Here is a 27,034-nt window from a genome sequence, read left to right as displayed (position 1 = left end):
GGGTAAGCATGGAGAACCCAGAAGTGCATAACATGGGCCACTTGGAGAGTATGGCATGGTCTCTCCATGGCATGGGGGAAACGGCCTGGCCACACATCCCTTTGTCACTTTGTCCCTGGGGGCTGTTCCCATGGACCCATGCCCAATAGCATCCGAGCTGCTCCTGAAAGGCTCATGAATTAGGCAAGCAGAGTCCTTTTCTTGCTGTCTCTCTCTCTGAACTGCTGTGTGACTTGTCCCTTCACTTCTCTGTGCTGGTGTCCATGACGTTTCTATGCCAAACAAACTGGGAATGCTGACTTCCAGGCCTACACACCAGTTGCAGACCTGTGCACTGCAGCAGGGTTTTAACACGCCCAGGCTGACCCTTCTGACCCCAGTGGTTTATCCTTCATATGAAGTTCCCATCTCTCCATGAACACCCAGGTGTTCAGTGTCCCACGGTGCCCAACCCCAGAGCTCTGCCCCAAACCAGCCCTTTCACAGAGCAGAAGAACTAAGTCCATCCAGAAAACCTCACAAACATCTCGTGAAGCCGGGTTGTTTTTCTCTTACCAAGTAATTTGAAATTCTTGGAAGGCAATCAGGAAAGTACAAAGTATTCCAGCCCAGGACAGCCTGGGACTCATTCCTTAGAAGCACAATGGTTGTTTATTCAATCTCTCATACATTAATATCTAAAAATTCATTAGTTCAATTGTAAACAAGAAGTACTGGCTTTACAGTGGTGTCTATTTAACAGTAGTGGTTTCAGCCTGAATGCTGATTTCCTTGTTATCCTTCTTCTAATCTGGCTATCAGGGAGTCGAGATCTTGCAAAATTACGGGAAATATTTCAAGCCCATTTATTTCTGGTTTTGAAAAGCATCCCTCTGAAACCCAAGGCCAAAGAGAGACCATTTCAAATCAACATTGAAGAGCACAGGCAGGGAGAGGAGCTGTTTGTGCCAGCACTGTCCTCTCCCTCAGGAAGAAATGAGGAAAAAGCTGTTCATGGATATATCTGTGCTGGAAATCTATAGAAGATTCCTAAGTGTTGAGAGGGAGGATCCCCAAGGCAGTCACCTAAGAGGACCAGCAATCAGGTGTGCTGGTCAACAGCAGCTGAACATGTGCCCAGGTAGGCAAGAAGGACAATGGCACCTGGTCTGTACCAGCCACAGTGTGACCAGCAGACCCAAGTGACCATTCCCCTGTGCTAGGCACTGGTGAGGCCACACCTCAAATCCTGTGTCTTGTTCTGGGCCCCTCACTGCAAGAAGGATATTGAGGGGCTGGAGCGTGTCCAGAAAAGGGAACAGAGCTGGGGAAGGGTCTGGAGCACCAGGAGCAGCTGAGGGAGCTGGGAGGGCTCAGCCTGGAGAAAAAGAGGCTATGGGGGGACCTTATCACTCTCTACAACTCCCTGACAGGAGGGTGTAGCCAGGTGAGGGTTGGTCTCTTTTTCCAGGTAACAACAATAGAACAAGAGGAAATGGCCTCAAGTCACACCAGGTTTAGATTGGATATTAGGAAAAATGTGTTCATGAAAAGGGTTGTCAGGGATTAAAACAGGCTGCTTAGGGAAGTGATGGAGTCACCATCACTGGGGGTATTTAAGAGTGTTGACAAGGCACCTGGGGACATGGTTGATGACCTTAAAGGTCTTTTCCAACTTAAATGATTCTGTGATTCCATCTGCAGGATGGAGATCACCCAGAGCGCATTGGAGCTCACCTCCCCTTCCATCTTTACTGACTGGCACTGCCACAGCCCCTTCTCATGGCAGGTCTGTGTAGCCTCAAGCTCCCCAGTGGGTTCCCCTTACAGACCTCTGTCCCTTTTGGGTCTGACACTTTGTCCCAGTGATATGAGGCTGTGGCCTCCAGGAGGTTCACCAGGACACTCCTGGATAGACTGACAGCATTTTCCAGCTCCTTTACAATCCTACAAAACCACACATCTGTTTCAGGCATTATTGTGCCAGGGAACACTGTTTTAGCTCAGCTTTCTCATCTCTTCTGTGCAACAGTAATTTGTTTAGGCAGCCTGAACAGGATGAGAGCCACTACTCTGCTTGCAGAGTCAGAGGGAATCAGTCACCTCCACCCCAAGGATTTCTCGCACTTGTGCAGAGCTCAGACACCTCCACACAAGCCTCTGCTCCAAGAGGGTGAGGAGAAACAAGGCAGAGAGCAATTTCAGGGGTGATTAGGACTGTGTGTTACAACCCAGCTGGTTGCTCCAGGGACAGAGCCCTGGAGCAGCCTAATCTCGAGGAAATGCAGGAAGAGGAGGAAGATTCCTTGAACAGGAGGTTCATATATCTTTATCTTTGCTGCTGTCAAAGGGCAATAGCTGAGATTGCAGTGTCTTGGAAAGCTCCACGAAAGCTATCTCAAGGACATCAATAAGTCTGGAAACCACCTTCACTCTCTCGATAAAGGTTTCAGTCAACAAATACACTCTAAGGCAGGTTCCCAGGCACTGATCACTTCCTACTGGCTGGAAATATGTCAGCTTATGTTTGAGTGAAGCCTTGGGTTGGCTCAACCCACAGGTACCTTGTGCATGTTCCCAGTCTCAGCCCTGCAGGGGTTTCAGCCCTGCAGGAACCAGCCGGACAGGTGAGGGTTATGGGGTGGTCACCCAAGTGCTGCCAACTCACCATCCAAGAGCTCTCAGACAAGCCCTGATTTCAATCAGGGGAGAAATCCAAGGGGAAACACTTCAGAATTCAATCACTCTCCCTTCCTGCCCTGTGAAAGACAGCAGGACATTCCATCCAAGAAAATCCATGAATCTTTGATCTTCCCTGCTGATTCTGCAGCCAGAGACCTCCATCAAGGAGAAGTCACTACGGCATCAAAACCTGCAGTGCTGCAGCAATGCAAGAGGTAGCACCTGGCTCCCTGTTAACTCCAGCAAACAGCTACTTCCACAGGCACTATGGGAACATCCACTTTGGGACATTTATCTCTGTGTTTGCACACAAATACTCTCATTGGAAGAGCCCAAAGCGTCCAATCAGCCCATACCTTACCAAGGAAGGCACCATCTGCACCAAACCCAGCTGGGACCATGCTGATGCCACTTTAGCTGGTAAATACCCTGTTAAATATCCAAATATAAATTATAAATATCCACCTCAGGCCATGGTGGGAAAGACCCCTTCTGCTTCTGCAGGGGCTGGGGGTACCATCCTGCAGACTGGGCAGGGTAGGATCTCCTCCCTGACCACCTGCAGTGACCACAGCAGAGCACAAAGCCAAACCGCTTTTGTGGCTTTGTCCAGATCCCCAACGCTCACCCACCCTGCCTGCCAGTCAGTCCATCCCAGAAGGCAGTTCCCTGTTTGTCTTGGATCACCTCCTGCCAGAGCAGAGCTTTCCACTGCAAGGCTCTTCTGTGCTGCCCGAGGGCGGATTCCCTGCTGTTTGATCTAAATTTTCCTGTCATTTCACCGAATGCCTCCTGATTTCCTTCATCGGGGCCCGATCTTTCCATCAGGGAGGCTGCCCTGCAGCCTGGAGCTCTTTGGCAGGGAGCTGGGGAAGAGGTTTGGTGGTCAATGAGCAAACACTGCTGGTCCATGCCTGGAGCTGGAGTGGTAGAAAAGACCTTCCCTCCCTTCCCAGGTGGATTAAGCACGGACATGCAGTGCCCTCTGCTGATCTGGCCGCCAAAGGAGATGCAGGAAGAGCAGCATCCAAGCAGCTTTGCAAAGCTCTGAAGGGGCAGCCAAGCCTCCAGTTTACCCACGAGCTCTCGACTGGCAAGGCAGGGGCAGCACATTCCTCTTCTGTTGAACTGGTGTTTGTTGTGGAGCTGTTTGAGGAGCCAGGCTGGTACAAGAGGCCCGGATGGTCTCATTCCCATCTTTGCACTTGCAGGTTATAGCTACACCTAAAGAGGCCAGGACATCTTGGACAGGGTTCCCAGAGAGGCTGTGGCTGGCCCATCCTGGAAAGTGTTCACGGGGCTTGGAGAACCCTGGGATAGTGATTGGCATCCCTGCCCATGGCAGGGGGATAGGAATGAGATGATCTTTCAGGGCCTTCCAACCCAAACCATTCTGTGATTCTCTGATCTGCACTACCCTTTGCAGTCCCATTCACTAGGCTGAGCACGGCTGTACTTCCCCAAGCAATGGGGAGAGGGACAGCCTGGAGAGATGGGCACAGCATTAAGAGATTAGAAGCCAATGCGGAAGAAAACATTTTCCTTTCCCCTTGACCAGAGGCTCCCTTTCTCAAGGGAAATGGATTGCTTTATCTTGAAATAGTGGAAAGAAACAGCCTCACAGGGAGAACAGGCTGGTGATAAAAACCGTCCTGGGGAGCAAAGGATCCTTACTGGGAACTGCATGAATCATGTGTGAAACAGAGTCACTGCCCATACCAGGACCTCATAAATTACTGCTCCTGCTACAGAAGCCTTCCTGGGAACACCAAGACAGACATTAATTAAACAAAGGCCCAGAAAGGTCCCTCGCGATGTTTGTGCTTGCAGGACTGGAGGCAGGGGCAGCTGCAGCCCACCATTGTTACCTGCAAGTCCATTATCTGTGGATTTAGCACTGCAAGGAGAGTTTGGTGTGCAAGTGCCTCTGACAAGTTCTCCTGAGCCAGCCAAGGGAACTGCAGTGCAAGGGCAGCTTCCTGCTCCAAACGTGGGCAAAGAACATCCCAAATGGTTTGGCTGGAGTTGGCAGAGCCCCTGAATCTCCACCACTGCACCAAAGCAACTTGGAGCTGCTCCTGCAGCAGCACCTGTGGGGCTGGCAGGACATCCACAGCTCAGAGCAGCTCACACTGGAAGAAACCTTTTTTTTTTTTTCTTTTCCTCAAACCCTCCCCAACTCACTAGAGTGAGAAAAGCTCCAAGTGAGGTTTAAAGGGCACAACACAGGCAGCAAAGTCCACTCCTGGTTAATAAGATTCACGTTAGGAGATAAGGCTTATTTGCATCTGGAGAGTGATAGGGGTTTATAATGCTGGCAGCAATCTGACCCCCCAGCAGGTGTACGTGGCACAAGCAATGTCCAGCCTGATAGGCATCTCCTGGGGTGGGACACCTTCCTCTGACTGCAAGGACTGCACATTCCTTATCTCTGAACATCCCTGTCAAGATGCAGTGCATTCAGTTTTGATTGTTTTCCCCTCTCTGTTGAATTTTCCAGGACTTCTAGGTGATCAAGTGAAAAAGGGTCTGGCTCAGTTTGTACTTGATTCCAAGGCAGGGTTTCCTTCCTCCTTGTTTGTAGCCATGGCTTTTCCAGCACTGCCCGTCTCCTTCCTCCAGGTGCCCACATCCCCTCTCTGCCATCGGTCCCTGTTACATCCCACACCCATCATCCTTCAGGACAGAGGAGCCCCTCTGTGCCTCCACACTGTGCTCTGGTCTCTGGGGAGCTCCTCTAGCTGACACAAGAGACTCAGCTAAGGGCTGGTGTGTCAAGTCAAGCCTCTCCTGGAAACCAAAGCATAATTCCAGAGGGGAGGAGCATATGAAACCACACACAGCATCAACACAGAGGCCAGCCCTCAAACCTCAGTGCCTTTCTCAGGACCTCTGCTTCAGTCTGACCTCTCTCTCTTGAGCACTGTTCACCACATTTTATGGATGTGTCAGCCCAGGACACTCCTCCTCCCAAAATGCAGCTCCCATTGTGGCAAAGCCTGGCTGCTGTCTAATGAATGACAATAATGCCATGCATTAGGTAAAGGAAACAGAGTCACTCAAATTCTTCTGAGAGGAAGAAATTGAGCTCCGAACACATGGAGCTGATGCCTCCTGGCATAAAGCCTTAATTTTCTTAAGGAGGATCCCAAACCCAGCACCTTCCAAGGTACTGACACCCTTTAGCCTAGCCAGGGATACAGCTGGAAGTGGATGAGGGGACACCACGAGAACACTGCCATGACCCACAAAGCCTTTTGCCAAAGCCACGTCTGGCCCACTGTAGTGGTTTGGTCCAAAATACTCATTACTGTTTATCTGCTGTGAGATAAGAATTAGGAGAAATGCAAAGCAGGCACCAAACTTGAAAGAATATAAAGAAGTTTATTAACAGACCTAAAAGAAGGAAAAAAAAAAAAAAAATTATACCACCTTCAGAACTCTCCTCCTCCCCCCACCTTCCTCCCTTCTCCCACTGACAATGTGAAAAGACAACCCTTAAGATGTTCAGTCTGTTTACCACTTCCATAATAACCTTGTTCAGTCCATTTAGAAAGAGAAGTCTCTTCTTGCTCATGCTATGAGAACATTATCACAACGAGACAGCCGCCCACTTCCAAATATCGTTCAGTCCATTTAGGAAGAGGAGTCTCTCTGCCTGCGTGTGAGTCCTTTCCCCCCGACTTGCAGCTTTTCCCGCAACTGCTTTCCAGGGTCCACTCTTGAAGTTTTTTGGGGTACAATTTTAAGGTCGAGCCGTTCAGAAACAAAAACAGAGGCCCTTCTCCTTCCCTGGGAGCAAAGGGTCTTCATCATCTTCATCTTTAGGACTATCTCTGGAAGCATCTCTAGGGACTGAGGTTTTCTCCTTTCCCGTTTGGAGCAAAAGTCCTCATCTGGTTCATCTCTCCCTGTCCAAACTTCTCATGAAATTACAGCTGCGTCAGCATCTGCCTATCTCAGCGCAGGTGCTTTTGCTTACGAGTTGAACACTCCACCCCCCATATCTTCATGAAATTACAACAGGATACTCTGATATATCATAGCTTCACAACAGAATTTCAGCTTTAAGCATCTCCTCTCTCTCTTCCCTCAGGTTTTCAGCTCTTCACAGCAATAAAAGGGTTACTCTCACCTCGGCCTTGCAGCTTTGCAGCTGGAATGTTGAATGTTTCTTATCGAAGTGGAGAGGGGGGAGAGCTGAGCCGCTCCGGCTGCCCACGGCAAGGCAGTGGGGGGGGGGGGGGTTCCACAGGTGGAACAGGTCCATCGACCCAGGATGGCCAGGGCCCGGCCCGGCCTGGCCCAAGCAGGGCCTGGCCGGGCCCGCTGGCCCCCACACGGGGCCCGCAGCCACCTGTCCCAGCGCCGGAAACGAGAGAGAGCTTGGAGGGGGAGTTTGCCTATTCTTAAATGTGGATAACAGAGGTGATCACAACTTTAAGTGGCTTAGAGAATTGTCCATATTCAAACTGGCCAGCTGATAGGTTCTATCAGTTCCCAGAGGAAACTGTAAGCACCCCTTAGCAAGGACGTCCCTTCCGGGACTATGCTTGCTAACCTATGACACCCACGCATGCTGAGAGTGCACTGCCAGCATCCCTGTGGCTGTACCTGATGGGGCAGTACCCAGCCAGGACAATGGGTTCTCCTCTCTGCATTGTATTTTCCTGTTATCTCACACCTGCTGTAAAGAGCTGACTGAATGAATGCTGAAGCAGGAGTGCTCAGATGGAGGAAATAAATTTGTTTTTTAGCACCTGCATGGCCCTGTGCTAATTGGAAACATTGCAGCTTGGGGAGCAGAAGATTTGTAACTCAGTGCCTTGCACCCTGAGGAACAGCCTGGTTACAAACCACAATGAAATGTGCTGGATCCAGGCAATGGTGAGGCCAAGGGGACCCACAGTGCCCCTTTTGACAACTGAGAATTATTTCTTAGCGACTTCTGGCCTCTCCTTCCCAGGCCTGTGATGAGGTGCTTTGGCTGCTGATGGTACTAGCAGTGGCAGCACCCAGAGCTGCCAACTTCACCAAGGCTGATCCCAGCTCTGTGTTCTGTACCACTGATGCAGTTATCAGCATGTTGTCAGCTCAGAGAAGTCAACAAAACCCATGGTAATGCCGCAGGAGTGTGCCCTAGGCAGGCACACAGCTCCCATTTCCCTGAGCTCAGCAGCCCTGCCTGATAAAAGATGGGATGGAGCTGCTTGGAGAAAAGGAGAAGAAAACATTTCCAACGCTGGCTCTGCTCCCCTCACAGAGAGAGTGGATGGCACAGAGTCCCTGAGGTGACTCTGGGGTGGCCCTGGGATACCACCAAGCCAGGCAGTGACCGGGAACACCCAGCTTCCCATCCCACTGGGGCTGTGTGGGGCAGAGATGTGGCCATCCAAACCTCCCAGCTGCTGCATCTGGAAAACACCTGCTGGTGAGTCGGGGGAAAGAGGCACAACACCCTGCCAAAGATCACATCCCAGCTGTGCCAAGGCTCAGCAGTGGGAGCAGATTCACCCCACTGCTAAAACAGCAGCTGACCAGCTCCATTACCACTCACAGGCACTGTGCCCTGCCTCAGTCTCCCCAGCTGTCAAAATCACTTCACCCCAAGGCCTGGCAAGAGCCAGTCTGGGCTCTTTTACATCTGAGCTACTCCAGCTGTGACCAACCCACAGTAGCCTCTGCCAGGCAGGTGGGGAGGGAGCAGTCAGAATGGAGTGTCCCTACCTGTTCCCTTACTCACCTGTCCCGCCTGGGTGGCCATGGGGAGCAGGGACCCACATTAGCCCGGGGCCAAAGAGCACTTCCACCAGACACCCAAAGCTTCCGGAGACCCTACGGCTTCTGATAAAGGAGCTGGACCCACCAAGGGGGTCGCTTTGTCTGCTGTCCCCAAGCTGTCAGCACAGCAAGCATCTCCTTCCATCCCTGCAGTTCCGGCAGGGCGACATTGCCATCTGCTGCCTGCTGCTTGGCAGGACACGACAGCATGCCTCTGTCACCCAGGCGCGGCCCTCCTCCAGCCACCACTGGCGGGAGGGAAGCACGGGGACTGTCCCTGCGGGGACCCTTCCATGTCGCCAGCTCAGGGGCAGCACCCATGCGACCATCTCCACACCGAGCTCCCAGCTCCAGCCTGGCACAAGGAGCTCAAGGCAGCCGTGCTTCATCCCACCCCATAGCTGCAGGTCTGTCCTACTCCAGGGAACATGACTGCAATGCTTGTTTGAGGAACATGCTACCACCCAGCAGCACAGGGACAGTAGGGCTGTGTCCCAAACTAGGGCCATGTCCCCTGCCAGCAGCCCGGCTTCCATAGCCATGGAATAACAAAATGGTGTGGGATGGAAGGGACTTTTTCAATGTCCTCTGGTCCAACCACCCTACAACAAGCAAGGACATCTTCAGCTGAGTCAGATTGCTCAGAATCCTCAACCTGACCCTGGATGTTTCCAGGGATGGGGCATCCACCCCCTCTCTGGGCAACCTGTGCTAGTGTCTCACCCCGCTCCAGTGTTTTACCACCCTCATGCTCTGAGCTGCTGTGACACCACCCTGCCCTTGGCTCTGCTGGTGACTCACCCACCACATGGGAACACACACATCTCCAGCTCCTCAGCCTTGGCCTCTTCATCTGGAAGCACAAAGCTGGAATTTTTTAACTCACAGCCACGCCAAGAGACATTCACTTATTTTAAACTTGAAAGCACCTACCTATTTTGTCATGGCCTAAGATAGGAGATACCACCAAAGGGAGGAGAAGAGTAGTAATTATCTGCAGTTCAGAAGTTCAGCCTTCAGAGGAGGAGTTGGGCTCCCAGCTATACTTGCCACATGCTTTTAGGCTAATCTTTAGAAAGAGGCTGTGCATTTTATAATTGAGATTGCCCACCTGAGGCAGGAGGTTTCCACATCACTCCTGGGTTTATAGATCACTGACACAGACCAAGGTTGATGGTCTCCAAGAGGGACAATGCCATGGAAGTGCCACAGGGAAAGCTCTAATGTAAAAGGATGTGATCCTCACTATCAATTCCCACTTTATATCTGAACAGCAGCTGGATCCACTGAAGTGGGATCTGCTAAAATACAGTGCTTGAGGATCAGCCAAGCCCAGCAGGCTGATGGCTCTGCTTTGATACCCACTGGAGAATTTCCGCTTTGAAATCCACTGGCAGCAGCTGAGACAATCTTTGTTCCTGGTTTGCATCCCATCCCCCCATGATCTCAAGATTCAAGGGGTGGGGGAAAACCTACCCTACATGGATTAATAATTGGATTGTCCTTAACTACCACGTACACTCTAAATCTAATACCATGCCTTACACATCTACCTGTTACATAAGCTGAAGAAAAAACAGCTGCTTCTCATCAACCTTAATACAGTATCTTTTGAAGAAATAGCACAGCCTAGGAAAACAACATGTATCAAAATACTTAATGATGGCACACACATATAAGAAAGCAGATACTTTTATAGCATGGAGGCAAGCAAAGCATCTCACTGTTCCTACCCCTGAGAACCATCACACCGATATCCTTGAACATTCCAGCTTCAACGCCGATATTGTAGGAACCTCCTGCATTCCATTCCCAGGACAGCAACAAGTCCTCATCCACCCTGCATCTTCAAAACAATAGAGTACAAGGTTGAAACAAGCCTCGTGGTTTGAGGGGCACTGTCTGCCCAAAAAGCCCAACTGTGCATCCAGATGAAATGAATGCCACAAATACATCAATGAACAGCAGACGCACGGGACACTGTCAGCTTGGACCTGCAATTAACTCCGCCCCTGCCGCTGGATTGACATAGAAATGGAAAAAAAGGGGCACGGAGGTCTCATGAGAGAGTACAAAATACACGGAACACCGCTTCCAGCAGGCGCCCACGTCGGTATTTAAAGGCGTGGCTCAGTTAAAGAGCAATACCAACAAAGCCCCCCAGACAAAAAGCCTGGGAGGACGGGGTTGGGTTTTTTCCATTCTTCCTTTCAGTGGCTTTTGCAAGCCAGCTCTGAAGCGGACAAGCCACACGTGTCCCCCAGCGCCCCTTGCCGGGACTCGCTCTGGGCTGGCGCCGTTCCACGGTGCGAGGGGACCGGGGAGGCCACGCGACCCACGGGACCGGCGGCACTCGGCCTCGTGCTCCCGGACCCGGGCAGAGCACAGCTCCCGGCATGGAAGCGGCTCCTCTGGCAGGCGGGGGCGGCCCCACGCCGGGAGACCCCCGCCCGCCCCCGGCGCCTGCTGAGTGGCACCGGCACCGGGCCAAGGGGGACCCGCCGGCGCCTGAGCCCCGCGCACGGACCACACGCAGTGGGCAGGACAGCCGGGCGCAGCACGGCTCCGTGCCTCATCTCCCGCCTGCTGGTCCGGCGGCGCTTGCCTCAGCTCCGCACTGCTCGGACTGGCGCAGCTCCGTCAGTCCCTGTCGGCAGCCCAGCCCCCAAATTGCCATTCCTCCTCAGAAATTCCCCAGGGGCCGGGAGTGCTCCCGCGCAAGACATTCGGTGCCGGGGCACGGCCAGAAGCGCCCTCAAATGCAGCGGCACGCCCCTATCTAAACCCTTCAAATGCTGGAAGGGCTGGAGTTTCCTTCAATTTAACCCCTGGAACTGAAGCAACAGAGGGTGTTTACTTCAATTTAAGCCAATACAATGGCAAATAAAGGGGTTCTCGCCTTCAATTTAATCCTCTAACATATCAGAAAGAGAGGGGCTTTCCTCAAATTAAATCTTATAAATGATGGGAAAAGGGCGATTTTTACCTCAATTAGAGCCCTTAAAAAGCAGGGACAACAGGGCTTTCCCATCAACATAAACCTCAGGACGATGAAAACGGGGGGGGTTACCCTCAGTTAAAACCCATAAAATGGCAACACCCGTGCCCTCCCCTTCCATTTAAACTGGAACATGTGGATTCCTGGTCAGTTCATACCCCTAACACCACAGAAAAGGCAGGTTTTCCTTCAATCAATATCGCTAAAATCGTAAGTGAAGGGGGATCCCAACTAGTTCAAACACAGACAATAAGGGAAGAGGAGCTTCTTCCCTCAATTTAAACTCCTTCTGTCCTCGTAACCCCCATTTTTTCTGCGGGCACTTGGGGAAGGTGTGGCAAGATGAAATCAAAAGGGAAAAGGAGAAAGACACCCCCCCCCCCCCTTGCAAATCCACACCATGGCTCACCTGCTGCTGCCTGGCACAAAGATTCGTCCCTCGGCACCTCCTTAAGCAATGCTCCACATCCAAGTGCTCCCCCAGACTTTGGGAGATGCTCTCACTGTCCTTCCGTGAGAGACCCCCCAGGAACCCACCACAAGCCCCTCTCCTCCAGCATCGCCATGCAGAAGGGAGCTGAGGAAACCCCTCCTAAAACAGCCCCCAGCAGGAGCCGCCCTCTCCTCTGCCACTTTCATGAAAGATATAGAGAGGGCTGAGTCACAGCAAACAACTGCGGCTGCTGACCCCTCATCATCCTCACAGCTCCCACCTGGGGTTGTTGCCGGTCCCAGGGTGAGGGCAGGTGCAGAAAGGATTTGCTGCTCATTCCCTGGACAGCTCATCCTCTGCACCTGACACACCGGAGCACTGGGCTTTCTTTCCTATGGATAATGGGGGAGAACGCTGGGGAGAACGAGGGGGGAAAGGATGATGGACAGAGGGAGGGGAGAGGGGGAAGAGAGGGGAGTCGGGTTGGGGAGCAGGGAGAAAGGAGGGGTGGGGGGTCGGGGATGCACAGGGGAGCAGGGAGAGAGGGTGGGGGGCGCTGGGGAGAGGGCAGGAGGGGGGCTGGGAGAGAAAGGGAGGGTGTGGGGGAGAGACAAAGAAACTAGGGGGGGTAGGAAAGCGGAGATAAGCGGGGGAAGGAGGAGTATAAGGGCAGGAGAAAGAGGGGGAGCGGGGGCCTCACCTGGGCCACGCCGGGGGAGCCCGGCCCGGCCGCAGCCTCCCCGAGCTGAGGGAGCAAATGGCGGCGGGGGGCGATTTCCGGGGGTTCAATCACCTCGGCCCCGCCCCACGCACCTGAGCTGGGCCCGGGGCCGCCCCTGAAGCCGCGCCCTCGGCCCCGCCTGGCCCCGCCCAGCCCCACCCGGGACCGCCCCAGAGCCCTGGCCCCGCCCGGCCCCACCCGGGACCGCCCCAGAGCCCTGGCCCCGCCCAGCCCCGGGGCCCTCCCTGCCCGGCACGGGGGCGGGACCATCGCTCGGGGCCCCGCCCCTCTCACCCGGGCCGGACCGGGGCTGCTCCCGGCACCGGGGGTCCGGATTCTGCCGGCGGCCGCTGCGGGTCCCAGGCGGTGCTGCCTCTTCCCCGGCGGGATCGGGGCTGGGATCGGCACCGGGAGGAGCCGCTCCGGGACGGGCGCTGGGGCCGAGCCCGGCGCTGCCGCTCCTGCTCCGGCCCGCTCTCCGCGGGGAGCCGGGGCTGTGCCGGCGCCCGGGCAGCCCCGGGATCCCGAGCCGGGCCCGACGCGCCGGGCCGGGCTCCGCTCTCAACCCTGAGCCCCTCCCGGAGCCCGTGCTGGGCCCCACGACGCGGCCCCGGGCTCTGCCGCCAGCCCCGGACGCGGCGCTGAGTCGCTGCTCCCGAGCTCTGCGTGGGGCCGGCGAGCCCGGCTTCGGGCTGTGCCTGAGGCAGGACTCGGAGCTCAGAGACACAGACTCGCCCTGGCCCGAAGAGCCCGCTTTGAGCATCAAAGCACGGCATTTGGGCTTTAATTCAGGTCCAGCAAAACACAGCACTTCAGTTTCTCTTTGTGAGCCCAAACACACAGGACTCGCTCTCTTCCTCAAGCCCTGAAAACAGGATTTAGTCACTGTTTCTGAGTCCCAACTGTGGCCCCACGAGCCTGCTCTCAGGACTCTGTAGATACAGAAATGCCGCTAGCAAGGATTTTCTTGCTATTTTCTAAGTCCGTGAGAGACTTTTCTCTCTCACAGAAGAGGTAGCAGAATTATGTAAACAACCAAACCACCTGCAACCTTGAAAAGTCTTGTTTATGGTACAGTAGAAAAATATTTTTGACAATGGATGTTTTAGGATTTTAGCCAATCACCCCCAAGGGGAGGCTGATCCTTTGTCCAATTAGACTATGAAGAAAAAAGTCTATAAAAGAGTTTGTAAAATAATTAAATAAATCCATCTTGCTGCACAATTCCTGCCTGCTGGATCTTCTCTCCTCCTCCTCCCTATGGCTGCGGGACACAGTGATATACCCTAGGGCCTCAGCCTGTGGTAATAGGACTCCACAATGCAGGACTTAGTCTCTGTGTTTAAGCTCTGCACCTGCTTCTGAGCCCCCGAAACGCAGCACTGGGTCTCTTTTTGTGAGCCCAAAACCACTCCTGTCCCTCGGGTTCGGAGCCCCCAGAAGTGCCCAGGGGCATGGCTGGACCCCAGCTGGGCCCGTGGGATGGGGAAGAGACCAGAGACAAAATTCCAGCTCAGAACAGTTTAAGAATGGAAACCAAGACAAATACAATCATTTGAGATTAATGACAACACATAGTAACAGTGAGGGCAACGAGAGCAGTGGTAACAATAATGAACAGGAGAGAGAGAAAAACCCCTCCATACCCACCCCGTTACGATCCGGTTTAAACCCAGAAAAGTGAAGCAAGCTAAATCTCTGTGCATAAACCAGAAAGAACTTAAAAGGTTCAAAATATCCCCAGAAACGAGATTAAAACCAAACAAGGCTAGATGTTGTTGCCAAAAAAATGGATGTATTTTATTTAATAGTAGAGAGACAAAGAGAAGGGAAAAGAGAAAAAGAAATGGAAAAAAGAAGGGTGCGTGGGGGGTGGGGGAACAGGGAGAGGTGACAGGTGTTAGGTGGAAGCACATCACCCATCTGAGGGTCCCAACGACGTCTCGTTGCTCCCCTCCATCCTGTCTGCTGGTGGTGAGGGTCCCCCGTCGCCGCCGTGGCCACACCGCCACACGCCGTCACATGCCGCCACACGCCAAAGGGTGCAGAATTCTGTGGATTAATATACACTTTGGGCCAGGTGGGAACGCCCATGTGCCTCTCTTGCAGGGGCTAGTTGACCCTTGCAACACTGAGGGTCTGTTGCATCATCTCTGGTGCTCCGGTGCAGGGTCTGGGGCCCCTGTGCTGGGCCATGTCACCCCCTTCTGCTGTGGATAAGCTTCCTCCCCTCAGTGAGGACCCCTCAGCTGGGCTCTGCACAACTGGAGGATGGGCAGCCACTGTGCCTCTGACCACAGGCTTTTCCAAGGTACCCAAAGCCTCTCCTCCTTCCACCCCTTGGTGGGAGCCCAGGCAGCTGATAGCCCTGGGACTGTGGTCCTCATCTTGGAGGTGTTAAGCCTATGCTCAGTGAATGTCCCCAGCCCTGAGTTGTTACTTTATCTTATCTTCATCAGCGAGCAGTGTCAGGCCTCAGGGCCCCATTCAGGGTGTGGTAGTCTTCTGCAGCTTTTGTAATACAGTTTTAAAAGTCTTTTAAGAAAATGTTTAAGTCATAAAACATAATATTTCAGTCTTTGAAACCCCTCCCTTTAACATTATAAATCCAAAATTTAATCCAGAGCACCACAAACTCCCACTGTGGGGGATTTCCATATTCCTGTTACTTTCTCTGCGTTCTGTCCTGGGGATTTGTGGACTGAGGGAGGCACTGGCTGCTCCTCTGGGCAAGGGGAAGGCTCCTGTGCTATTCCCATGAAGAGAACACCTGGAATTACTGCCCTGGGAGCCCAGTCCGGTCCTTCCAGTGACTGGGGGGCAACCAGAGGGTCTTTACATGAAATGAAAATGACATCCCAGTCCAATGCATTTACAGCAGGATTGGACACTCCTGGCCAAGGTGACCAGTCCATGGAAATTGGACCGGTGACTATCCAGGGGGGATCTTAAGTTGGATACTTGCAGATTTCATTGTGAAGAAGCTCCAATTCTTTTTGGCACTCTTGTTTAAATGCCTCCCCACTGGAAGAGGTCAATTAGTCTTTTTAATGACCTGACTGCCAGAGGCATTCCCAGAGGCATTCTCCATCACTTCCATGTCCACCTGCAATGAGTGGCCGATGGGCAGGAGCCTGCCCAGAACAGGCTCAGAGATGGGGCTTTCAACCCAAACCATTCCATGATTCCATGATCTCTGCCCCTATTAATTTTGCACTGTTCCCTCTCAAATTTAAATCCCCAAATTTAGACGATTTACTAGAGGAATAACTGGAAGCCTATTCCCTCATCTCTGCCCTTGTTTTGCTTTCCTGGAAAACCCTGTGATCCCACACTTTCTCCAAGAGATCTGCTGGGAGTACCGGAAGGTTTGCTCTGTCAGAGAGCCAGGGGGGTTTACAGCACTTGTTCCTCTGCATCTTTACCCTTTCATCAGGTTTCCCCTGGAACAGTGTTGTGGGAGAAGCTTGGAATTACTAGAAATGGATCAGGTTCACATTTTTGCCCCACCATTTTTCATCTGGTTTGAAATTCCTGGAATTACCCTCAAATGTGCCCTAGAACACTGCTGTGAAAGGATCAATGAGAAGAACAGCCTGAAAGGAGAAAACCACCTCCAGCAGCAGCCAGAATGATCCCATTTCTGTTCTTACCTGGTCCTGCCAGAGCTCCCAACAGCCATTCCCATTCCGAAACAAGAGCTATGGAAGACATTCCTGCTGTACGTGAGGGTGAGGTGGCAGTTTTGGATGTTCTTTGCTGTGGAATCAGACAACAAACAGAGTGTAAATGATCATGGTGGTCCCTTCCAAGCCAAACCACCCTGTGATTCCATGCGTGGATCAGCACCTGTCCCAACTCCATTCCAGAAACCTCCTCCCACTAACCCAGAACTTTCCTTTTTCTGCTCAACATCAGGGATTTGCTGCTGAGTGCCCTGGGCAGGGGACGCCTCAGCCTTCCCTGGGACGCCTCAGCCTCTTCTGGGACCGCAGCATTCCCTGCACTGCTGTTCCACACCGATCCTATGTCCAGTGCCTTTCCGGGCTTCAGTGCCAGGATCTCCCCACAAGGCGGCAGCACCGGGAGAGAGCAACCCCGGCCGGTCCCACTGTCTCAGCGGCAGCTGTGCCTTTAACCCGCACTGACCCAGTGGGGCCGTGAACACAACGGGCAAAAACCCCACTGATCCCCTTTATTTCACCCTCAAAGGCACAGGATCGCAGCATTTCCTGGGCTGGAAGGGACCCACAGAATCCACCTCGGAGAGACGCCTTGGGCCCCGCACAGCCGAGGCAGCTCCGGTGCAGCTCCTGCTGTGCCGGGACACCCATCCCTGTCTCGGAATACCTATCCCCTGCAGCCCCCGCCATCCGCTCAGGGCTGTTCCCGTTCCCCACTCACCTCCGAGCCCGGAGCAGCCACTCCGGTGCCTTCGGCCCGGCCGTGCTGCTCCCTGGGCTCCCCGCCATTGCCGCTGCCGTCGACGAAGGACGGAAGCCACTGGTACCACACCAATATGGCGATCAAGTAAATGGCTATTCGACCTTCTCAAGATGGCGGCCGTGAAGGACCCCGCTCCGTCTATTCGGCTGCCTGAATGCTCCCGCCTGCCCCAGGCGCTGCTTACCCCACAGTCGGTGTCCACAAAGCGGGAAACGCCACAGAGAACTGCGCATAAAGCGCTGGGTTGGCTTTGACATCATGCTCAGGCAGCCGAATAGACAGGCCTTCATGGCCGCCATCTTGAGAAGGTCCAAAAAGCCGCGAAAACGATCGCCATAGTCTGTGTGGTGGTCACGTGTTTTCCGCCCTTCGCCGCCATTTTGGGTGCTGGCAGAAGCCATTTCCGGTCAAGCTGCCATCTTTAGTGTGGTACATTGAAAGTGCCCCGCCCCTCACAAGAGCTTCTGTCTATTCAGCTGCCTGAATCTGGCCGGGACTCCAACACCGGCCCCCCGCTTTTGGCGCGATTTTCCGTGGCCGCTTCCTGGTGTGAGGACACGGTTGGTTGGGTCAGTGGCGCCGGAGGCAGGCGGCGGTCGCCACGACTGGTGGCAGGCATAGGGAGGGACGCTCTCTCAGGGTCCTATCGCGTCCGCCATCTTGAGTGTGGCGGAAGTCTGATCTGCCCTCTGCAAGGTCCTGGCAGGTGCTAATAAAGCATCAGTTAACGCCGTTCCGAGAGCGCTGAACTGCCGCCTTCCTTTCTGAGCCACCACCATTGAGAGTGGCACGCAGCGCGGCTCTATTCGACTGTGCTCGCCCAGTGCTCCCCGCCCCTGGGTCGTGCCTGCGACCCCACCTCTGCTGCCCAGCAAAACCAGCCCCACGGGCCGCCCCGGGGCTGTCACTTCGTTGCCATCATGAACGCACAGTGCCCGCTCCTTTTAGCGCCGTGGCCCCGCTCATGCACGGCCGTGTCCCTTGGCACTCCAAACTATCCTTCGCCCCTCCCCTCCATTGACAGACGCGGCCCCGCTCACTCCCGCTCCTTGCCCTTCCCACGCTTGGCAGCCACCGAGGCCGCCACCCTCTCGGCTCACCCGGCACCGGGCGGTGCACAGCGCCGGGGCGCCGTGTCGCAGGCGGCAGTGCCGCGCTCTCGCCACCAGGCGGCAGCAGCGCCTCCGAGCTCAGCTCGGGGCCGGGACACGCTGCAGGGCAGGGACAGAGCACAAAGAAAAGCCGGCTCAGGGTGCTCTGCAGTTCTTGCAGCCTGAGTGTCTCAGCTCATGGTGCCAGGCACTTGCTTTTTCCTTCCTATAGAAAACGCCAGCTCGTTATTTTCAAAACTTACTGATCTCTATTCCAAGCTTCTTATATCCCTGTATGCAACAGAGAGAGGGGACTGGCTTATTTCAAAATAATTTACATCTAAATTAGTAGCATTTGTCTATAGATGTAAAAACGAAGAACTTGACAGGTTTGGGGATTCCACACTGTCATACACACATCCCTCCCGGTGGATTTTCTGGCAGTTTTGGGCCCCTCTGGGGGAGGACACCCAGCACTGGCCCCCCTCATTCCCCACTCACCTGCTCCTCAACTGCATCGTGGCTCTCCCAGGGACATTGGGGCGCCCCAAATGACATTCAGAGCCCCCGAGTCTCCACCCCCTCCCTCAGCCTTTTTTCCTCACCCCCAAAGAAGGCACAAAACGAGACAAACTGCCCTGGACAGCAGCACGGCACTTTAATAAAGCCATTTCCATGCGTACATCCCCAAAAAGGGGCTCAGCAGGCACAGTCAAGGGGGGCAGCCCCCAGAAGGCTCGGAGTTCCTCCCCAGCTCCGGTGTTGTGGGCTGGAGGCCGCCCCGCAGCACGGGGGCAGTGCACCTCACGACGCTGCTGCGGCTCCCGCTCAGGCTCTGCTCTGTTCCTGTGCTCGGGGCAGGGGCAGGAGCTGTCCCATCCCTTCCCGACCACGCCACTGCTGCCCCCCGCAAGGCTGCGGCTCTGGGATCCTGCGCTCACGGACACATCGAGCGCTGCAATGGGAGCACTGGGGAGGGACCAGGAGAGGCAGAAAGAGGGAGTGGGAGCAGAGGGGACACAGGAGGAAAAGGAAAAACAGGCTGCAGGATGAAATTGAAAAAAACCACCACCTGCGATGGGCAGCACGACAGAGAGGGATTAAAAAAGAATAGGGGCAGGGGACAGGACAGAAGGATCCCATGAGAAACAACGGCACAGGGAGCACAACGGATCCCCTGAGAATAAAAAGGAACAGCAGTGAGGCATGGAGAAGGACAGAGAAAAAGACGGAGTGTTGGGGTCTCCCCCCCTGCCATGGAGCCCTGGGAGAGGGGCCCTGGGGGGGGGAGACACGGGGTTTCCCTGCCCCTGGTCAGTCTTATTTCCCATTGGTTGGTTTGTGTTCCCCGGTGTGGCCAAGGACCCTGGGGTCCCATGACTGCAGAGTTCCTGAGCTGAGCCCCGGCCATGCGGCTGGAGAAATAAACACCTCTGAAACATCTACCACGAATCTGTCCATATACACTTCCTTTCCACGGGCCTCCTGGTTTGATATATGCGTGTTGCAGTAATCCCCGCTGCAACAACGGAGTGGTAAACACACAGGAAAGACAGAAGGATAATACAGAGACAGAGAGGGAAACAAGGACGGAGGGAGGAAATGAGCGCGGCATGGGGGCGTGCGGGGAAGACGGGCAAGGCGCAGCAGAGGGATGGGGAAAGAGAGAGATGGGCAGCAGGACAGGGGGTTCTCAAGAGAAGGGTACCGTGAGGGAGAGGGACTGAGCAGCCGATACAGACAGCTACAGGCAAAAGGACAGTGAGAGGGACAAAGAAATACAGTCACACTGCAGCACACAGGAAAAAGGAGAGCAAGGAAGAAGGAAAGAGAAAGATGCAGGCGGTGAGGGACACAGAGAGAGACAGAACAGGGAGAGGGATTGAGCAGAATTTATTAAATAAAGATCAGTATGGATTTCTTAAAAGAACACGAGGACATCCCTATCATGGAACTCTGCTGTCTGCTTCAACTTCACAGCTGTTGGGGAACATTTCTCCCACCTCTCCTCTCTGCAGTATTTATTAAATAAAGATTGAGTATTTATTTCTTAAAAGAAAAAGAAGAGAGAGTGAAGCCGTGAAAGGGAATGGGATGGGGAGCACACAGGACAAGAAAGCAACACAAAAGACACACTGGACAGAGAGAAGAAAAGAGGTGGAAAGTTGGATGTAAGGCTGAAAGAAAATCAGGAACAAACACCAGGACTTTAATTAGAGAGTGTGGCTGACGAACCTGCCAGTAAAGCACCGGCTCGAACAGAACTTGCTACTGTCACAGCTCGGCCCAGCACTCATTAATTAACATCTGTCTCTTGGCAGGGCCATGAACCCCCTGCTGAAACAGGAGGGGAAAGCCGAGGGGATGATGTGCACCAGGTTTGGTGCCGCTCAGCCCTAATCCCAGCCCGTGGCACCAGTGAACGCACCCTGATCTCCGAACCTTCTCTCAGGGGAATTTCACCTTCATCCCTTCTCTTCCCCTCCCGGTATCTCCATGTGCCTGGAACAAACACGATGAGAGGTTTCTCTGTTGCAGGTTCTTTGGAAATCCTACACTGACTTTGAGAGTGAGCAAGAGGAGTAGAAGACAACCAGGAAACTTTACTGCCAACCAACATCAAACCCCTCACACCGGAGAAGAATGAACAGCTCATTTTTATGCGTCCAAATTCCTTCAAGTTTCAGCATCGTCTGTTTCCCAGCACTGTGAGAACTGCTGGGCACAGCACAACAAGTAAAATGGCCTCGTGTTCAGAAGGCACAATTGCAGAGAACAGACAGCAAAGCCGTCTTGAGGCAATTTGGGAACACAAAACCTCCCTTTTTGCACCCTGAGCTTTCTGTTAAGTCACAACTGAAATTCCGAGTTTCTCCGTACTCTGCCCCAGTGCTTCCCTCTCCTGTCAGCGCTGTAGGCAGGACTGATTCCATACTCACAAACCCACCTTGCCACGATCGGCACTCTCTGCCCTCCAAGGACACGGCAACTGGCCAGGGACATTTCTCCCACTCCCCGGCAGAGACCTCCTCCCACCACATCCAGGGAACTGCAGCCACTTGGGGAACACCAGCTTCGTCCTGGGCAGAAAATAGGACAGGGACAAGGAACACTTTGAAGTCATTCCCATCTCAATGCTGTCCAGACCTGGCAGAAAGCGCTTCCCACACCTCTCCTGGAATTCTCTTCCCTGGTCCTTCCAGCTTTGGAAGGCTTCTGTGGGGGCCTCAATTATCGGTGCAGCTCAGAAGCTGCATGTGCCTAAAGCAGCCCCACGGGAAGATGAAGCTTCCCTCGTGCATTTCGTTTCTTTATCCCAAATATTCTCCCCACTCAGCCACAATCTAGAAAGAACAAAAGGGAAAAGAAGGAAGACCAATTAATTCTGACATAAGGAGTCTTGACTATCCTGACACACAGCCAGGTGAAAAAACATTCCTGCCACTCTAACAAATCCACCTGATACTGTCTCCATTCAGTATCAATTATTTAAATGCTGTATTAAGGAGCGTAAGGACACAACGCTTGGAATTCTCAAAAACGGCTCAGCTTGGCTACTCCAAGCACTTTCCCACCCAGGGAGCTGAGCGGTCCCAGATTTAAATGCCACGTTTGATCCAAATCCAATAGAAATCTGATATTGTTTGACTACTGAGCTTTCTCAAAAGCTGTGGAGTCAAGCCTGGAAATCCTCACTGAAGCTTTGCCACGTCACATCAGGATTTACCCTTGGGAAAACCCCACTCTGAGCACTTGGGTTTCAAGAGGTTGCACCCGATGTTACAGACACAGAATTCCTGTGGGGTTTGGCATTTCCTGCACCTCCAAACACGTGAAAAGAATGAAGCGCAGAGTCTCGAGACTCCATTATTGCCATTCTCCTCACATCCCTTTCCTCTCCTACACGTGGCTTTGTGCCTCCTCTGAAGGGCTGGAAAGGAATTTGGGAACCTCCTTCCATTTCTTCAGTTTTCAGCTTTTTCTCTGAGGTGGCCCAAAAGGCAAACGGGGAAAAAAACCCCCAGAACTGCATGATTGTGGTTTAGTTCTTAATTGGTGTTTCTGCCTGGTTTACGAACAGAACCCGCTACACACCCCAAAAGCATGCCTCGAATCAGTCCAAATGTTGATAGGTTTACCCTTGGCTAATATGGAAGCTCGGGTCAGGGCTATTTATTTCAGCTTTTTGAGCAGATGTCCCCACAGGTAACGGGTTGGCTTCGATGACGGCATCTGTGGTTGTAATTGCATACCCAGCGAGCCCCTTACCATCCTTGACGTAACTGCTCCCATCAGCGAACCAGTTTTATGCGTTTTCTAGCGGAGAGTCCTTTAGGTCTGGGTGGCTAGAGTAAACTGCCTCCATGGTTTCAATGCAGTCATGCTGTACAGGCTCCTCAGTAGCTTTGCCTTGGAGGTAAGCTGCTGGATTTAAAATGTTAGTTACTTGAATACTCACGTCCTCCAATTCTGCTAGAACAGCCTGGTATTTGAGAAAGCGGGATGGGGTTAACCAGTGATATCCTTTCTGTGTCAGCACTGCTGACACTGTATGAGAGACAAAAACAGTTGTCTGCTGGCCCATTGGGAAACTGCGAGCTTCCTCTACGTTCAGGATGACAGCTGCCACTGCACGCAGGCAGGCAGGCCGGTAGGCCATCCTTGGCTGACCACATCCAGCTGCTTGGAGAAATAAGCCACTGGCCTTTTGTATGGTCCCAGCTTCTGTGCTAAAAGTCCCAGCGCCAGTCCTTGCCTCTAATGTGAAAACAACAGAAAAGGTTTAGTAACATCTGGTATGCCCAATGCCGGGGCTCGCATTAACTCACGGTTCAGAGTTACAAACGCATTATTAGTCACTGGTGTCCAGCATAGGTGAGTACCCTGGTCTCTTTTAGGAGTTGTTATAAAGGTTTCACTGTTGGGAAGGATGAAAGTTTGGTAAGAAAGTTTCACAGATATGTAAGCTTGGCAGAAAGATCTCTGAACGTAGAAACTGAGGATGAGACAGAAATGAAAGCAAGTTTTGATATAGAGTAAAAGATGTTTTGCTGAAACACTGACCACTGAATAACTGAGAAGGCAAAGGTGGGAGATGAGTTGGAAGGAGATTTTTATGATTAGGACAAAGGTATGTGACTACAAACAAAGACATGTTTTTCACCAATAAGTCTCAAGAAGAGCATAAGTAAATAGAAAACATGTTTTTACCAAAAAGAGAGCTATCGCAGGCAAACAAGAAATGTTGATGTAGCACGAAGAAGAGAGGTCTGAGAATTTTCCATTGTAAGCTTAAATTGTAACTTACTTACTGTCACGATCCGCTAATACGAGCAGGGGGTCGTGATTGTTTTATAGATCTCAGAGTGTAAAAGGACACAAGAGATTTCAGTTTTAATCAGAACAGTGCACCTTTATTAAGTGCTCACAACACAGTAATGCGATAGAGGAGACAAAGAGAGGGAGATAAAGAAAAACAAAGTAAAAGAGTAGAGAGGAAGAAAAAGGGGGGCAATCGCTACCAAAGGATGAGACGAAGTCCTCGTGGTCTTCTGCCAATAGATTCGTCTTCTTTCCGTGGGGAGATCTCGAGCTCAGTTATTTCAGAAAGTCCCTTTCTAGTCCTTTTCAGAAGCGAGGGGCAACTGGCCAAGAGGTGGGGGAAATCTACAGCCGTTGTTATGGGACCCGTTGCTTTAGGAAAACAGGTACAGGACAGGTGCACAGGACAGGTCATTCCTTTCTACTTCAGCGCAGTCCTTTCCGCCTGGGCAGCAAGAACGGCGCAGTCCATTGGTACCTGCACTAATTTTCCTCAGGAATGTGTACCAGTTCCCAGCGGGCACACCTGCAGCCAACACTTGGCAGACATCCCACCTCAGCCAGGCCAGGACTCCTGTGCTCAGTCTTTGTCCTCAGCAATGATCGTGAGGCAGATGAGGGATCTTCGGACTGTCTCTTACACCACCCCGTGACTCACGACTGTCGTCAAGCGAGCTCCATCAGCACGATTTCGTAGTGTCATTGCGAAGTCTTCAGGACTCATCAATGTTGGTAGCAGATCCCGAAAAAGGGTAGAGAACATAAGAAAGGAAGAAAAAGAAGAAAAGAAAAAAGAAAAGAAAAGAAAAGAAAAGAAAAGAAAAGAAAAGAAAAGAAAAGAAAAGAAAAGAAAAGAAAAGAAAAGAAAAGAAAAGAAAAGAAAAGAAGAAAAAAAGAAAAAAAGAAAAGAAAAGAGAAAAGAAAAGGAGAAGAGAAAAGAAGGAATAAGTAATTTTTTAATTAGAACACACATGTAATAAAATTTTTTAATCAAAATACACCTCTAATTTCTTATCACCTCTTAATACTTGTGTAGTTTGTGTCGTGTCAATAACTTTAGGTGTGTCCACAGTGGATGGGATATTGACCAAATTGTGGACATCTATTATAGATGTCAATTGTGTTAACCGTTCCATCATTCTCCAATTCATGATGTATAAGATTGCTGATAAAACAAAACCAATCAAAACTAAAATCAAGAGAACAATGATGGGATGACACAATTTGTTCGGGACACCTGTAGCAGTAGATGACCACCCAAAAAGAGTATCCCACCACCCGTGTTCAGCATCTTTCTTTACTCTTTCTAGAACACGATGTATTTCTTTCACATTGTGATGAACAGCTACCAAGGTTTTCTGTCCGTTTTTCTTGATCTTTTCCAAAATTTTGATTAAATCTTGGTGAAGCAACAATTGCTTTACCAAAGTAAGGTTCATCCCAATGGGGGTAGGCAATAATTGGTGGATCAGTGTGTAATTGGACTGTAAGAGGTGATAAGAAGTAAGTGGGGCTAAATAGGAAAAATCACATCCTATGATTTTAGTAAAGCTACAAACACAAAAATTTGAATTATTTTTAGTATCTACTACTAAGTTTTCTATAAATACCTTATCACAAGCAGTTCTTAAGCATGCACATCCATTACCTACATACACAAGCACCGTTTCAGGCATCTTGTTAGGATGAATTTCAAAAGGACAGATATTTTGTTCTGTGTCTAAACAAATGTCTTGAGCTCTAATTGCATTACTTCACAGATGAACCCTTGTTGTTCCTGGACAATACAAGTTTCCAAATTAACAGTTTGCCACTTCTCACCAATTTGACGGGCCCATTCTCTATGCTCAAAAGGATAGAGAATAGCTCCATCATGGTTTTCCCATCCAGTTTTAGAAAATTCTCAGCAATTGCAATGGTGGAAGCTTTCTCATAGAGAGATCCTTCTACTTTTCTGCATCCTACCTTAATTTTTTCACCAGTTGTTCAATTTAGGATTCTAGTCCAATCCTTCAAGTCCCATCCCCATTCACTCGGACGGTATACCTCAGAGTCGTGCAGTACTACAGTCGCTAGGCCTGGGCAACAATCTCTGGGATAGGATCCTAGAGCACTAGTGTACCTAATGGTAGCTTCAGACCACGGCCACTCAGCTGGTTTTTGGCCCTGGTGTTGTGGTAGGATGCAGAAAAGTATTACTAGTTTTATCATGGTTTACGTGGTCTTCATGTCCCTCGGAGTTCTTCTGAGAAAAGTAAACACAACAGAGTCTGCCACCAAAAGGCAGAAAATTAGAATGATGGAATTATGCAGCGTGTATGTATCCGATGCTCTCTCCCTAGGGCATCGGAGGCTACCCATGCATATTTATTCAGAGGGGTTTTTAGCACTAGTGGTACTCCTCCTCCAGTAGGGAGGTCTACCAAAACAGGTTGTCCAAGGTAGTGTGCAGGATTCTTAGGATCATTTGGTCCCTGTAGTGAGGGAATTATGCTTGGAGCTGTTGGGCAAAAGGCAGTGATTTTGGGACACCCGTTTACCCCCCATCTATCATTCACACCTTTCACAGCTTCCCATAGCCGAACATCCCAACTTCCCTCCTGTGGTTTCAAAAGTCGTTTCAAGAGACCATTGGTCCTTTCTACAATGCCGTTAACTTGAGGGTAGTAAGGGGTGTGAGAAGTCCATTTAATCCCTTCACTTTTTGCCCAATCCTGTACAAGTTTGGCAGTAAAGTGAGACCCATTATCAGATTGAATTTCTTGTGGTTTTGGGAAAGTTCCAAACCATCCCTGCAATGCTTTAACAGTATTATCTCCTGTAGCTCTTTTAAAGGCATCGGCCTGGACTAACCCAGATATTATCTCCACTCCTACCAGCACAAAGTGTTTACCTCCTGACTTTTTAAAGGGGCCAATATAATCTACCTGCCATGCATCCCATAAGCCTTTACCCTTTCTTAAATGCAGAGGATCATCTTCCAAAGGGCGTCTTTCTAGCCATCTGCGGCATTGTTCACAGGCTGATATGCATGCTTTACACATTTCTCTAGTAACGGGCCAACCACGAGCAAGGGCTTCTTTGTACAAATCTTTTGCACCTGTGTGCTGTCTTTTTACATGCAACCATTCTAATAAGTGCTCCCAGTCCTCTGTAATCTGATCTTTTTTCACAGGACTTAGTCTTGCTAATTCATCAACTTTATTGTTCCACTCTCCTGCTGGATTTCCATCTGTCTGGTGAGAGGCTACCCACTGCACGGCAAAATTCCCTTGACTTGCAATACTTAGAATTTCTTGCCACTTTTCCTTTTGCCATACTGGGATTCTGTTAACTTCCCAATCATTTTGCTGCCAAAAAGGAAGCCACTCAGTACATCCCTTAAACACAGCATAGGAATCGGTGTAGATACAGACAAGAGAAGTATTCTGTGACTCACACTGGAAAACACTCCAAACAGCTATCAGCTCGCCAGCTTGGGCGCTGCCTTCCCCCTCTGTGATAATTCGTTCACCTGAGGAAGTGTGGAGGGCTACAGCCTTATATTTCCACACCTTTCCTTCTCACTTGGCAGAAGCATC

At 51.6% G+C, this 27,034-nt stretch overlaps 1 protein-coding gene and 1 long non-coding RNA gene across 3 annotated transcripts; both read right to left on the bottom strand.

Moving 5' to 3' along the window:
- Positions 1 to 11,417: 11,417 nt before the first annotated feature.
- On the bottom strand, positions 11,418 to 12,695 carry LOC116448131. 2 transcript variants are annotated; one of them, XR_004241819.1, is made up of 3 exons: positions 12,574 to 12,695; positions 11,850 to 12,287; positions 11,418 to 11,428 (listed from the first exon to the last, which is right to left on the bottom strand). It is a non-coding gene; the product is annotated as an uncharacterized LOC116448131 (long non-coding RNA). The 2 variants fall into 2 exon arrangements; XR_004241818.1 differs by having other exon boundaries at positions 11,850 to 12,265.
- Positions 12,696 to 14,431: 1,736 nt separating this feature from the next.
- On the bottom strand, positions 14,432 to 22,791 carry LOC116448159. Its single transcript, XM_032118247.1, has 6 exons — positions 22,591 to 22,791; positions 18,395 to 18,422; positions 18,141 to 18,251; positions 16,999 to 17,265; positions 16,248 to 16,353; positions 14,432 to 14,646 (listed from the first exon to the last, which is right to left on the bottom strand). Exons 1-6 carry the CDS (start codon positions 22,789 to 22,791, stop codon positions 14,613 to 14,615), a joined length of 747 nt encoding a protein of 248 aa, XP_031974138.1. The 3' UTR covers positions 14,432 to 14,612.
- Between the last annotated feature and the right edge of the window lie 4,243 nt (positions 22,792 to 27,034).

This window comes from Corvus moneduloides, chromosome 9, assembly GCF_009650955.1.
Source record: "Corvus moneduloides isolate bCorMon1 chromosome 9, bCorMon1.pri, whole genome shotgun sequence".
NCBI lineage: Eukaryota > Metazoa > Chordata > Aves > Passeriformes > Corvidae > Corvus > Corvus moneduloides.
The sequence above is the reverse complement of the archived record's forward strand: the minus strand, read 5'-3'. Positions and strand labels throughout refer to the sequence as shown.